This window comes from Quercus suber, unplaced genomic scaffold, assembly GCF_002906115.3.
Source record: "Quercus suber isolate HL8 unplaced genomic scaffold, Cork oak 2.0 scaffold_211, whole genome shotgun sequence".
NCBI lineage: Eukaryota > Viridiplantae > Streptophyta > Magnoliopsida > Fagales > Fagaceae > Quercus > Quercus suber.
This window is the reverse complement of record NW_027069669.1, coordinates 620,508-633,719: the sequence shown is the minus strand read 5'-3', so window position 1 is coordinate 633,719 and position 13,212 is coordinate 620,508. Positions and strand designations below refer to the sequence as shown.

At 37.6% G+C, this 13,212-nt stretch overlaps 1 protein-coding gene across 1 annotated transcript; it reads left to right on the top strand.

Annotated features, from left to right (window-relative positions):
• Nucleotides 1–11,000: 11,000 nt before the first annotated feature.
• LOC112005164 (uncharacterized) lies at nt 11,001–12,650 on the top strand. The gene is made up of 2 exons (XM_024037415.1): nt 11,001–11,147; nt 12,300–12,650. The coding sequence occupies exons 1-2, from the start codon at nt 11,001–11,003 to the stop codon at nt 12,648–12,650; spliced, it is 498 nt and encodes a 165-aa protein (XP_023893183.1).
• Nucleotides 12,651–13,212: the final 562 nt, after the last annotated feature.

The window sequence follows — 13,212 nt, the reverse complement described above, 5'->3', positions numbered from 1 at the left end:
AATAGTTGGATAAGAATGAAATAGGCATTATAAGTGCGTGTGTGTTGGGGGGGGGGGGTGGAGAGGGAGAGCCCGAAGAGAAGGAACCCTTGACAAGATCAACTCGAGAAGTAATTATGACCTAGCTGTCTATCAAACCAAGCTCAACCCAATCAAGACAACCTAAGTACTCGACAGACCAGAAAAACCGTGGGTTACAGCCCACCTAAGGAGGCCGAGGAACATTTGCCTCTCAGGAGACAGGAAGAAGGCCGCAAGAGCTGTGAGATTGAAAAGCTGAGGAGGACCATGATGACGTACAGACAAAAGAGAGAGGAAACTTCCAAATAAAACGTTCATCACCTCCGCATTAAGTGCCCTCCAACAACTCAATTTCCCACATTAATGGCAGAATGACCCCTGAACAGTGTCTTCACAGTCTATATCCTACTCTACCACCACCACCAAGGCAGTGATGAGACAAATATCCAAGGAAAGATTAGCATCCCTCCAAGTGGAAGGCTGTGATGCAATTCAAATGGCTATAAAAGAAAGGAAGATCCCACTTAAAAAGATATTGGAAAAGGTTTAGAGAGAGATAGAGAAAGAAAGAGAGAAAGAGGTACAACTAAATGTATGTCCATGCAAAAAATATAAAGCTCATAGAAGTTCTATGAGCTTTTTATTTTTCATCAGCCACAAAACTCATAGAATGCAGGAAATTGAATCAGATTAAATCCCACCAAACAATGTTTAAGATCGCAAATAGAAGAACTTTGTGGCTGATGAAAAAGAATAAAGACCCTTAAAAACAAGGGTATTTTTCTAAAGGATCCTGCTAATGAATATCCTTAAGGTATTTGTTAATAAATTATTTAAAGAAAATTTTAATACTAATTTTATGATAAATATAAAAAGCCGTTAAAATAATTGATTACTTTTTTCTTTCTTATAAAAAAAATTTTAAAATACTTTTTTAAACTAATATTCTTAGAGTATTCGCTAATATTTTCAGTTTTTTAAAAAGGAAGAATGCTAGCTATGTGCCTAATTTAATGAATAATAATGGATAAAATTGAGAACACAACATTTTATTTTATGGATAAATTTTAGCTACAAAATTGGTTATAACCTTAGGTTACAACCTTACTTAATATCTTTTTATTGGAGATGAATTTTGATAAATCCATCATTAGATTACATATTCTTCTTATATCTTTCATACTTACAAAATTTCAAGAAAATTAAATATTAATAGCTATGTCATCAATAAATTTTTTAAATCATAAGTTTTTGTAATTTAAAATTATGTATAAAATATAAACTTATAGATCATATAATAAATAATATCCGATTGACACAAAATTTGACATATGTATGAAGAGCGTAACGAACATACAATACAATGATTAGATTTTCAAAATATGTAATAATATTTATTTTATTGAGTAAGTTTGTAACTTTAAACTACAACCAACTTTGTAATTAAACTTTGTTATTTTACTACAATTCTATTGGATGCTAAAAGAATACCAATGTGATAGCTAGGATATGTGCATTTTAGTGATCATGGACAAACATGATTACCTTTTTCCGCTTTTGCTCTATGTGAAAAAGTCCCCGATCAGCAAAAGTGAACCTTTTTTTTTTCCTTCTTGCTGAAGCATTTTCAAAAGATAACAATTTAGAAAAAGTCCATCAGGGATATATAATAAATTCCAATTATCTGACAATTACCCATTTCTTTCTTTCTTTTATTGGTCCCCTCTCCTGTTCCTTTCATGAACTAGTTTGCCGGGTCAGGCGTGTTGTCTAATGTGAACCTATATATCAACCATTCGATCACTGTCCACTCCAATTTTTTTTTTCTTTTCTCACTTCAACAGAGATGGGAATGAAGTATCCACTCAACCCAAAATTAACATGGGAAGGGATAATGTTGATCTTCTTTTCCTTTTTAAATAAGCCAGATATCAACCCAGGACCAGGACCAGAGAGAAGTGACACGCCAGTAAATCACAAACTTCACAAAAAAAATGATTTTAACTTTTAAGAGAAGGCAAGACGTCAAGTTAAAAAATGCAAACCTGATAAATAACACTAACACATGTTATTTCAGTATAACTATGTATTTGAATTTAATTCGTGAACAGAAAGTATGGTTATCTATATTTTGTGTTTAGGACCTTATGTGCGTGTCTTTGTTTGAAACCAGTGCATTGGTCAATTAAACCTCGTGGTGGTGACTAAAGATCAACAGTAGGGAGAAAAAAATGGAATGGTTAAGAAAACTTGAATAACATCTAGCAATGTCAATCATGGTCGACAAAACATCCAATAGAAAAGGTTTCCAACCACGCAAGGCGCCGGGGACACCAGCCAGGAAATTCTCACGATTGAATGGTTCAAATTCTTCTCTATACTTATCAATCATGCTAAAATATCGTATCAATAATATAGGAAATTAATGATTCAGAGTCGTGTAGTACTCCGGAATTTTTCACTTTACACCTCAACCAGAACAGCGATTTGAGATGAATATATAGGTGCATTCATCTGGCCAAAGCACAAAGGGTCAAGCTTGTTATGATTATGTAATTGACTTCATTGCTACATTGCATTTGGTTCCAAGACTGAACTTGAATTTAATACTCAAATATGCATATTTCTGATCACGTGATTAGCTTTTTTCGGTAAATAATTATCTTCCTGTGATTTTCTGAAGTCAAATTTACATGGTTTTCCATAAGCAACTAGCTTAAGAGTTGTGACTTGTGAGTAAATACTGGCGTGTGCACAAATCTTTGGAACGGGGCAATTCTTACATGGTCTTGGAGCAGTGGCGACTCTAGGATTATTTTCTAGAAGGTTCAATAAGAAATATAAATTATACAAAATTTTAAATAAAATATAAATTAAAAATATCGACATCACCAAAAAAAGCAAAAAATCTTTAATATATTAAGTTTTACAATTGCCTTTTATGATATTTCGTATTTTAAAATTGTTGCTTGATATCTTCATTATCAATCTTACTAGCTACATTTGTTTCAATGTATATAGTCATGCAATTATTCATCTACTAATTTTCTATTTGATTGATTTATCTAAAATTTCTTATGATCTAAATGAGTTTTTTCTAAGGTTTAAGATTAGCAAATTCTACTTTTGTTGTTGGGCTAATTAAAATTTTTTTCTCGGATTTTAGATCAAATTGATTTGTTATTGAAATTTTTCTGTGTTTAAAAAGATCAAGATATTGTTAAGATGATTATATTTAAGTTTATTTCAGTTGTGCTTAAGGTTAAGGTGTTCAAATTTTTATTTTAAATGTCAAAACAAGAAAAATAAAAAAAATATATTATAATAAATTTTTTTTTGGGTTCAATTTAGGGGGTTCATTTTATCTAAAATTTCTTATGATCTAAATGAGTTTTTTCTAAGGTTTAAGATTAGCAAATTCTACTTTTGTTGTTGGGCTAATTAAAATTTTTTTCTCGGATTTTAGATCAAATTGATTTGTTATTGAAATTTTTCTGTGTTTAAAAAGATCAAGATATTGTTAAGATGATTATATTTAAGTTTATTTCAGTTGTGCTTAAGGTTAAGGTGTTCAAATTTTTATTTTAAATGTCAAAACAAGAAAAATAAAAAAAATATATTATAATAAATTTTTTTTTGGGTTCAATTTAGGGGGTTCATTTGAACCCCCTGGGCTCCAAGTGGAGCCGCCCCTGTCTTGGAGGCTGGAGTAGCGCTTTGGGCTTAGAGATGACAATTTTGCCCCGTCTTGCTTGACTCGTCTCTCCCTGCTTCGCTTTATGTGGGTTTTTTCCACCCTGCAAATATGGTAGGGCAGGGATGGGACGAAATTGCAACCTGCACCATGGGGTGGGGTGGGGCAGAGATGAGTTTAGATTTTTTAGACCCAACCTGCCCCACACCATATTAATAAGAGTTAAATTGTAAAATTTTTATACCCTAAAACCCTATTATTTAAACAAACATATCATCAACTTATTTTATTCTACCCAATAAGGATTTCTACCCCTCTTTTTTTCTTTAGCAAGGTTAGAAATAAGGTATCAATTTTAACATTTTCTTTTGTCTTTATTATAAACAAATTTATATACTATTGAATCATTGGTTTTGTATTATGAGATTTATGTTTTTGTTGTAATATTATCTTGTTAAACACTTTAATAATATTATTCAATTTTTGCTAAAAATTAGTTTGATTTGATGGGATAAATTTATTTTTAATTTCAAGTATATTTTTATTAACGAAATAAGTTTTATTAAAAACAATTGCAATAATTGTGAGTAGATTAACAAGAAGTAGAGTTTTACGGGGTGACGCGGGGCTTCACAGGGCCCAAAGAGGTGGGGATGGGGCAAGAAAATTTTCCATGGAGCAGGGATGAGGTAAGAAAAAATCATGAGGGGCAAAGGCAAAGACTCCATCCTTTGGACCCACCTCATCTCATTGCTATCCCTAAGCTCTCACAAAAATGATGGATGTTGCTCCAAGACTATGTAAGTTTTTTACTTTTTTTTTTTTAAATTTTATTTTATTTTATTTTTTCCCCGGGAAGGACCTTGATCTTGAACCACCAATAGGTTTTGATAATGTTTTCTTAGTACGAGTATCAATGTTGATATTTTATTCTCCCTTTTTACCCTTTCATGAATAAAATAAAGGCATTTTAATAACATGCAATGCTCAAAGAAACAGATACCTTGTACTCTCCTAGGGGGGTTCACGTGGGTGTGTGTGATGGAAAGATGGTAGTGTGTATGAGTGCCCGTTTGTTTCCACGTTTTGAGCCCAATATGCGCGTTCAACAAAAAGCTGAAGCATTATTTGCGTTTGGTTCAGCCCAAAACGCAACTTTTTGAAAAAAGCTGCGTTTTGGGCCAAGGCAAAAAATGCTACCTCGTGGTGGTGACTAAAGATCAACAGTAGGGAGAAAAAAATGGAATGGTTAAGAAAACTTGAATAACATCTAGCAATGTCAATCATGGTCGACAAAACATCCAATAGAAAAGGTTTCCAACCACGCAAGGCGCCGGGGACACCAGCCAGGAAATTCTCACGATTGAATGGTTCAAATTCTTCTCTATACTTATCAATCATGCTAAAATATCGTATCAATAATATAGGAAATTAATGATTCAGAGTCGTGTAGTACTCCGGAATTTTTCACTTTACACCTCAACCAGAACAGCGATTTGAGATGAATATATAGGTGCATTCATCTGGCCAAAGCACAAAGGGTCAAGCTTGTTATGATTATGTAATTGACTTCATTGCTACATTGCATTTGGTTCCAAGACTGAACTTGAATTTAATACTCAAATATGCATATTTCTGATCACGTGATTAGCTTTTTTCGGTAAATAATTATCTTCCTGTGATTTTCTAAAGTCAAATTTACATGGTTTTCCATAAGCAACTAGCTTAAGTGTTGTGACTTGTGAGTAAATACTGGCGTGTGCACAAATCCTTGGAAGGGGGCAATTTTTACATGGTCTTGGAGGCTGGAGTAGCGCTTTGGGCTTGGAGATGACAATTTTGCCTCGTCTCGCTTGACCCGTCTCTCCCTGCTTCGCTTTACGAGGGTTTTTTCCGCTTCGCAAATGTGGTAGGGCAGGGATGAGACGAGATTGCACCCTGCACCACGGGTTGGGGTGGGGTAGAGATGAGTTTAGATTTTTTAGACCCAACCCGCCTCACCCCACATTAATAAGGGTTAAATTGTAAAATTTTTATACCCTAAAATCCTATTATTTAAACAAACATATCATCAGCTTATTTTATTCTACCCAACAAGGATTTCTACCCTTCTTTTTTGCTTTAGCAAAGTTAGAAATAAAGTATCAATTTTAACATTTTCTTTTATCTTTATTATAAACAAATTTATATACTATTGAATCATTGGTTTTGTATTATGAGATTTATTTTTTTGTTGTAATATTATCTTGTTAAACACTTTAATAATATTATTCAATTTTTGCTAAAAATTAGTTTGATTTGATGGGATAAATTTATTTTTAATTTCAAGTATATTTTTATTAATGAAATAAGTTTTATTAAAAACAATTGCAATAGTTGTGAGTAGATTAATAAGAAGTAGAGTTTTACGGGGTGACGCGGGGCTTCACAGGGCCCCAAGAGGTGGGGATGGGGCAAAAAAAATTTCCACGTCATGCGAGGCGAGATTGAGGTAAGAAAAAATCATACAGGGCAAAGGCAAAGATCCCATCCTTTGGACCACCTCTTCACATTGCCTTTCCTAAGCTCTCACAAAAAGGATGGATGTTGCACAAAAACGAGTATCAATGTTGACATTTTATTTTCCCTTTTTACCCTTTCGTGAATAAAATAAAGGCATTTTAATAACATGCAATGCTCAAAGAAACAGATACCCTGTAGTCTCCTAGGGGGGTTCGCGTGGGTGTGTGTGATGGAAAGATGGTAGTGTGTATGAGTCGCATGATAAAAGCAATATTGCTAAACTACATTTCAGTGACACTATTAAATTCAATGACAAAGAGATTATAGTTAATTTTGGCAGTAACAATGAGTCATTATTTCATACTTTTGCAGGTCTATTCACCACAAGTTTCTAATTGGCTACATATGATTCAGCCAATTATGCTACTCTGGTCACATTGCTAGGCAGCGTGCCCATTCCAGAATTTTCTTCCAGAGAAATTGCATTAGACAATTGATTACGGTAAAGCTTTTACTGTAGTTGCATAGGTGATTTAAGAAATGATCTTCAAACTGACCCTGGTAGTCTAGAGTTGGCCAGGCATTTTGATAAAATTCCTGGGACAAGGGGCCCAAAAATATAAGTTGGGCCTTGGGCTTGGCCAAGGAGGCTTAGTGGTTCAAGGACAGATCAACAATAAGGAGGATGTAAGACTTTGAACTTCATAAGCAAGTTATGATTGTGAAAGATGGGAGAAGTATGCCAGAGAGGAGTATTTCCTCAGCTAACGAGGTAAAGGTCAGAAAATGTGTTCTGTTGTCTAGAATGATGTTCCAGGAAGTTATTTTGATAAGGATATGCATTGTGATCGTACAGGACAGATGAGAGCTGTGAAATATCTAAGAGAAAACTATCACCACCGCATTAAATGCTTTGCAGCTAACTCTTTGACCGCATTAATGAGGAAATGATACCTGAACAGTAGCTTTCAACCTTACAGCTACTCTCCAAAACTTTAGGAGATGGCTAATGTGACAGGGATCAGGATCAATAATATGATTTACACGTGGGGGGTAGAGATAAAGAAAGGATGATAGTATAAAATAGAGAGGAAGCCCTGAGAGAAAGGGATAGAAAAATTAAGAGAAAAATATTGTGGCAATCAAAGGTTGAACTTGTAATAAAACTTGAGAAGAAATATATAAGAATTGATCTCCTTGGATTGTGCCGATGATATTTTCTTTTTGATTAAACCAGTCTATATTCATTTTCTTGTCATCTGGATCTACCTTTCTTGTTGTCTAACTCATTAAAACCCATGTTTCTAACCCACTCTCTACAAATTCATTGTATTGGGCTTTTTGGGCATAGACCCATCCATCCATTAGGCTAGGAATTCAAATTGAGTCTTTACAATTGGCGCTGTCTGTGGGAAGTTCTGGTATTGTAGTGAGTCTAATGTTCAACTATGGTAGGTTCATGTCCAAACTTAGCAGAGTCTATAGGGTCTCAGCGTCAAGATCACTTCTATAATCTTGAACAAAGAAGGGACGGGGAGGGAAGTGTGCACACTACCCATACTAGTAAGAGCCAATCTCGGGGTGGCAGCCACATCTCTCCATAAAGAGAATGCTAGAAACATGCAGCAGGAGATTGACCACTTGCGGAGGAGGTTACGCCGTGAACGACGGAAAAGAACTCCTTCAAGTTCTATTTCTTCTTCTGGTGGAGAAGAAGATGACAGCTACAGGCCCAGATCGAGGACACCCCCTAGTGGGTCTTTCTCGTGCAACGAGGATTATCATCGTAGGCGCAGGGGTAAAAGCCCATCTCATAAAGATCTGGGAAATGATGCTATGAGTAAGGCACTAAACCAAATTTCCAGATCACATTTCACACGCAAGATTGAAGCAAGAAAGCTCCCTCGGCGCTTCACTCAGCCAGCATTTACCATGTATAATGGTCGTACAGATCCTGTGGAGCATATAAGTCACTTCAACCAGAGGATGACTGTGCACTCGAAGAATGAGGCCTTGATGTGCAAGGTGTTCCTATCTAGCTTGGGGCTTGTGGTGATGAGATGGTTTGATGGTCTGGGTGCAGGTTTAATTAATTCTTTTAAGGAGCTCACTTAGACGTTTGGGTCTCGTTTTATCACTTGCAATAGGGTTCCTCGGCCTTTAGATTCCCTATTGTCCATGTCCATGCGAGAAAGAGAGACCCTGAAAACGTACTTGGACAAATATTAGGAGATGTTTAATGAGATCGATAGGGATTTTAACGATGTGGCCATCAGGACCTTCAAGGTCAGCTTGCCCACCAAGCATGATTTGAGAAAGTCCTTGACCAAGAAGCCGGTAAGGAGTGTGCGTCGGCTTATGGATCATATCAACGAGTACAAACGGGTTGAGAAAGATCAGCAACAAGGGAAAGGAAAGGCTAAAATTATCCCTTAGGATAGAAGGGATTTCAGGTCAGACAGATACAATAATAATAGACCCTGAAGGGATTTTACTGGGCAATCTAGGTCTATGGCTCCTCAGGTGGTTAACACGGTGTTCTGAGAGCCAGTACACCAATTCTTGGAGAAGATAAATAATGAGTCATACTTCAAATGGCCAAACAAGATGGGAGGAGATCCTATGAGGCGCAACCAAAATCTTCATTGCTAGTACCACCAGGAACAAAGACATACCACCAAGGACTGTAGAACTCTGTGGAATCACTTGAAGCAGCTGGTCAGAGATGGAAGGTTAAAACAGTATTTGTATCGGCCCAATAGGCACGAAGACTAAGCAGGGTCGAGGGCTCAGGGGAACGCTTCTTCAAGGCCCCTTTTGAGCACAATTAATGTCATCTTTGCTGTGCTTGGGAGAACTGGTTCTCATCCTTCTAAGGTGATGTCTATAACTTGGCTGCCCTCCGAGGACTCTAATTCTGAGCTGAAATGGGCTAGAGTGAAGGCTCGACTGACGTTGAGCTTTTTGGATGAGGACAAGATTGGAACCATACAGCTGCACAATGATGCTTTAGTGGTCACACTCAGGATAAGAGGGTATGATATGAAGAGAGTGTTAGTAGACCAGGGCAATGGTGCAGAGATTATGTACCCTGACTTATACAAATGGCTAAACTTGAAGCCTAAGAATTTGACAACCTATGATTCACCTTTGGTAAGCTTTGATGGAAAAGTTGTCATTCCAAAAGGTCAGATTAGACTACCTGTGTAGGCAGGTTCAAAGGTAGTGGAGGTAGACTTCATTGTGGTGGATGTTTATTCTCTCTATATGGCCATTGTGGCGAGACCCTGACTTCATGCTCTAGGGGCTATTTCTTTAACTCTGCATTTGAAGGTGAAATGCCCATTGGAGGACTAGATTGAAGAGCTTGTTGGGAGTCAATCCATGGCTAGGCAGTGCTTGGTAGTTGCAATCATGCATCAGCCTGAAGCTGAGTTCTCGGCCTTAGTCGAGGGGAGATCATAGCAATCAAGGACTCTAGTCCTATCTACGAATGCGGTGTCGAAAAGGACAAAGTGTGAGAAGCTGGAAGAAATTGTTATAGATGGTGATCTAGAGAAGTTCTTTCATGTTGGAGCTTAGCTACTTCCTCGGGATAAGGAAACATTGATAGCATTTCTTAGAGAGAACATTGATGTGTTTGCATGAAATGCTTATGAAGTTCCTGGGGTGGATCCAGACTTCATTTTTCATCATCTGAATGTCAACCCAACTGCCCTTCCTAGGAAACAATCACCTTGGCGCTCATGTAAAGAACATTCTGATGCTGTCAAGGAAGAAGTGAACAAGCTTAAGCAGGCTGTGGCTATTAAGGAAGTGTTCTACCCTAAATGGTTGGCTAATACAGTGGTAGTGAAGAAGAAGAAGAATGGAAAATGGCGGGTGTATGTGGACTTCACAGATTTAAATAAGGTTTATCCAAAGGATCCTTTCTCCATGCCTCAGATTGATCAATTAGTGGCCGCAACTGTAGGCTATTCTCGGATGAGTTTCTTAGATGCCTTTCAAGGGTACCACCAAATACCATTGGCTCTAAGTGATCAAGAGAAGATAGCTTTTGTCACTTCCATGGGAAATTACCATTACAAAGTGATGCCCTTTGGTTTAAAGAATGCTAGGGCTACCTACCAGAAGATGATGACCAAGTTGTTTGAGCCACAATTAGAAAAACACATTAAGGTTTATATAAATGACATGATGGTAAAGAGTAAGGCAGAATCCGAGCATGTTAATGACCTTGGGAATATCTTTGGGATATTAAGGAAATACAAGCTGCACCTTAATGCTTCTAAGTATTCTTTTGGTGTTGGTTCAGGAAAGTTCTTGGGGTACATGGTCACTTACCGCGGGATTAAAGTTAACCCTGACTAAGTGTAGGGGATTTGAATGGACCAAGGAGTGTGTCCTTGTCTTCCAACAGTTGAAGGAATATCTATCTTGACCACCCATTATGTCCAGGCTTGAAGTGGATGGGGTTTTATTTGTTTACATCGCAGTAGCATCCCATGCGGTGAGCTTGGTACTGGTACGGGTTGATGGTGATGTGCAGAAGCCAGTTTATTATGTGAGCAAGTCACTACATGAGGCCAAAGTCTGTTACCTACCACTAGAGAAGGTCATTTTGGCAATGGTGCATGTTACGTGTAAACTCTCCCACTACTTCCAATCACATACAGTTGTTGTCCTAACCCAACTTTCACTCAAATCTCTACTCCGCAGTGCTGATTACACAAGGAGGATTACCAAGTGAGGTACAATCCTAGGGGCTTTTGATATCAAGTACATGCCTCGAACCTCTGTCAAAGGTCAACTCCTTACTGATTTGGTGGCCGAGTTTGCTGAATCCCCAATAGAGGAGAGAATGAAGAAGCAGGACATGGATGGAAAATCAATTGGCGTGATCTCCTTACAAAAGCCTTTATCATGGAAGGTATACATTGATGGTGCAGTGAATCACAGATGATCTGGAGCAAGGCTAGTTCTGATATCTCCCAAGAGGATCACAATTGAGAAATCCTTGAGATTGGGCTTCTCGGCCACAAACAATGAAGCTGAATATGAAGCTCTGTTGATAGGGATGACCATGGTTTAGAGAATGGGTCGAAAAGCAATGGAGATATTCTCAGATTCAAGACTGATTGTGGGCCAAGTTCAGGGTAAGTCAAAGGCCAGGGATGTGAGAATGCAAGAACACTTAAGTTAAGTTAAACATTTACAGTCAAGGTTTGAGTCTTTCAACTTACAACACATTCCTAGAAGTGGAAACACCCATGCTGATTCTCTAGCTACGCTTGCAACGTTCTTGGCGCAGAGCTTGCCTCAAATTATCCTTGTTGAAGACTTGTGTAAGCCTACTGAAATGAAGAGTGGGGTGGTCCATATCCATCAAATTAGGTTGGGGCCTAGCTGGATGGATTCTATAATACTATTCCTCAAGGAAAATATCTTACCCGAAGTGAAGTCAAAGACTAACAAAGTGCGAAGAAAGGCTCCTCGATTTTGATTGTCTAAGGACCAAAAGTTGTATAAGCATTCTTTTTCCGGGCCGTACTTGCTATGCATACACCCTGAGGCATCAGAGCTACTTCTGAAGGAGTTATATGAAGGGATTTGTGAAAGCCACATAGAAGGTAGATCCTTATCTCACAGAGCCCTTACACAAGGATATTGATGGTCGAACATGCAGAAGGAAGCACAAAAATATGTGAAGAAATGTGACTAGTACCAAAGATTTGCCCCAAATATTTATCAACTAGGGGGAGTCCTTAATCCTCTGTCCAGCCTTTGGCCCTTTGCTTAGTGGGGCTTGGATATTGTTGGACCTTTCCCTAATGCAGCAGAGAATAAGAGATGGCTGTTGGTCAGTACAAAATACTTCACAAAGTGGGTTGAAACTGAACTATTGGTAAATATCAAGGATATGGATGCCAAGAGATTTGTTTGGAAAAATATTGTCACCTGATTTGGGATCCCCCACACACTCATCTCTGATAATGGTCTTTAGTTTGATAGCAAAGCCTTTAGGAGGTACTCTTGTGACCTAGGAATTACTAATAGGTATTCCACTCCGGCTTATCCTTAGGGGAATAGGCAGGTTGAGGCTGTTAACAAGGTCATAGTGGGTGGACTCAAGAAGAGGTTGGATAATGTGAAGGAGAAATGGGTAGAAGAGTTGTCACACGTCCTTTGGACATATAGGACCACACCTCGCAGATCAATAGGACAGACACCCTTTTTAATGACTTATGGAGCCGAGACTGTTATTCATCTAGAGTTTGGATTCCCAACACTAAGAACAAGTTCTTTCACTCCGAGCAACAATGATGGGCTGTTGAAGAAGAGCTTAGACTTGATTAAGGAGCGAAGAGAAAATGTCATGGTCCAATTGGCATATTATCAACATAGCTCAAGCAAGGGTATGAGGCCAATGTAAAGCTTAGGCCATTAGCGCCTGGAGACCTGGTATTGAGAAAGGTTTTAGGTACTACAAAAAACCCAGTATGGGGAAAGTTAGGGTCTAACTGGGAAGGGCCGTATCGCATCACCTCAGTGGCTAGAATAGATGCGTACTATCTGGAAAATCTAGATAAACATGTTATCTTACACCCTTGGAATGTAAATAATCTGCGTAGGTATTATTATTAATGAAAGTCTTTTCTACCATACTTTTGTTAATGACATTATGCGTTACGTATTATTTGACGAGGTATTAAACATAACTTTAGTTATGCTTGGTTTCTCGGATCACATGCTTTAAGAAAATTAATACTTCATGACATCTCTCTAAATATCAAATAGAATATTGGTCATGTCCGGCTCCTCAGACCACATACCTTGAGTAAATTGATATTGTCAGTTCATCTTGCTAAGTATTCAACAAAACTTTAGTTATGCCTGGTCTCTCAGACCACATACTTTGGGTAAATTAATATTCAGTTCATTTTACTAAGTATTAAACTGAACCTTAGTTATGTCTAGTCTGTTGAACCACATAC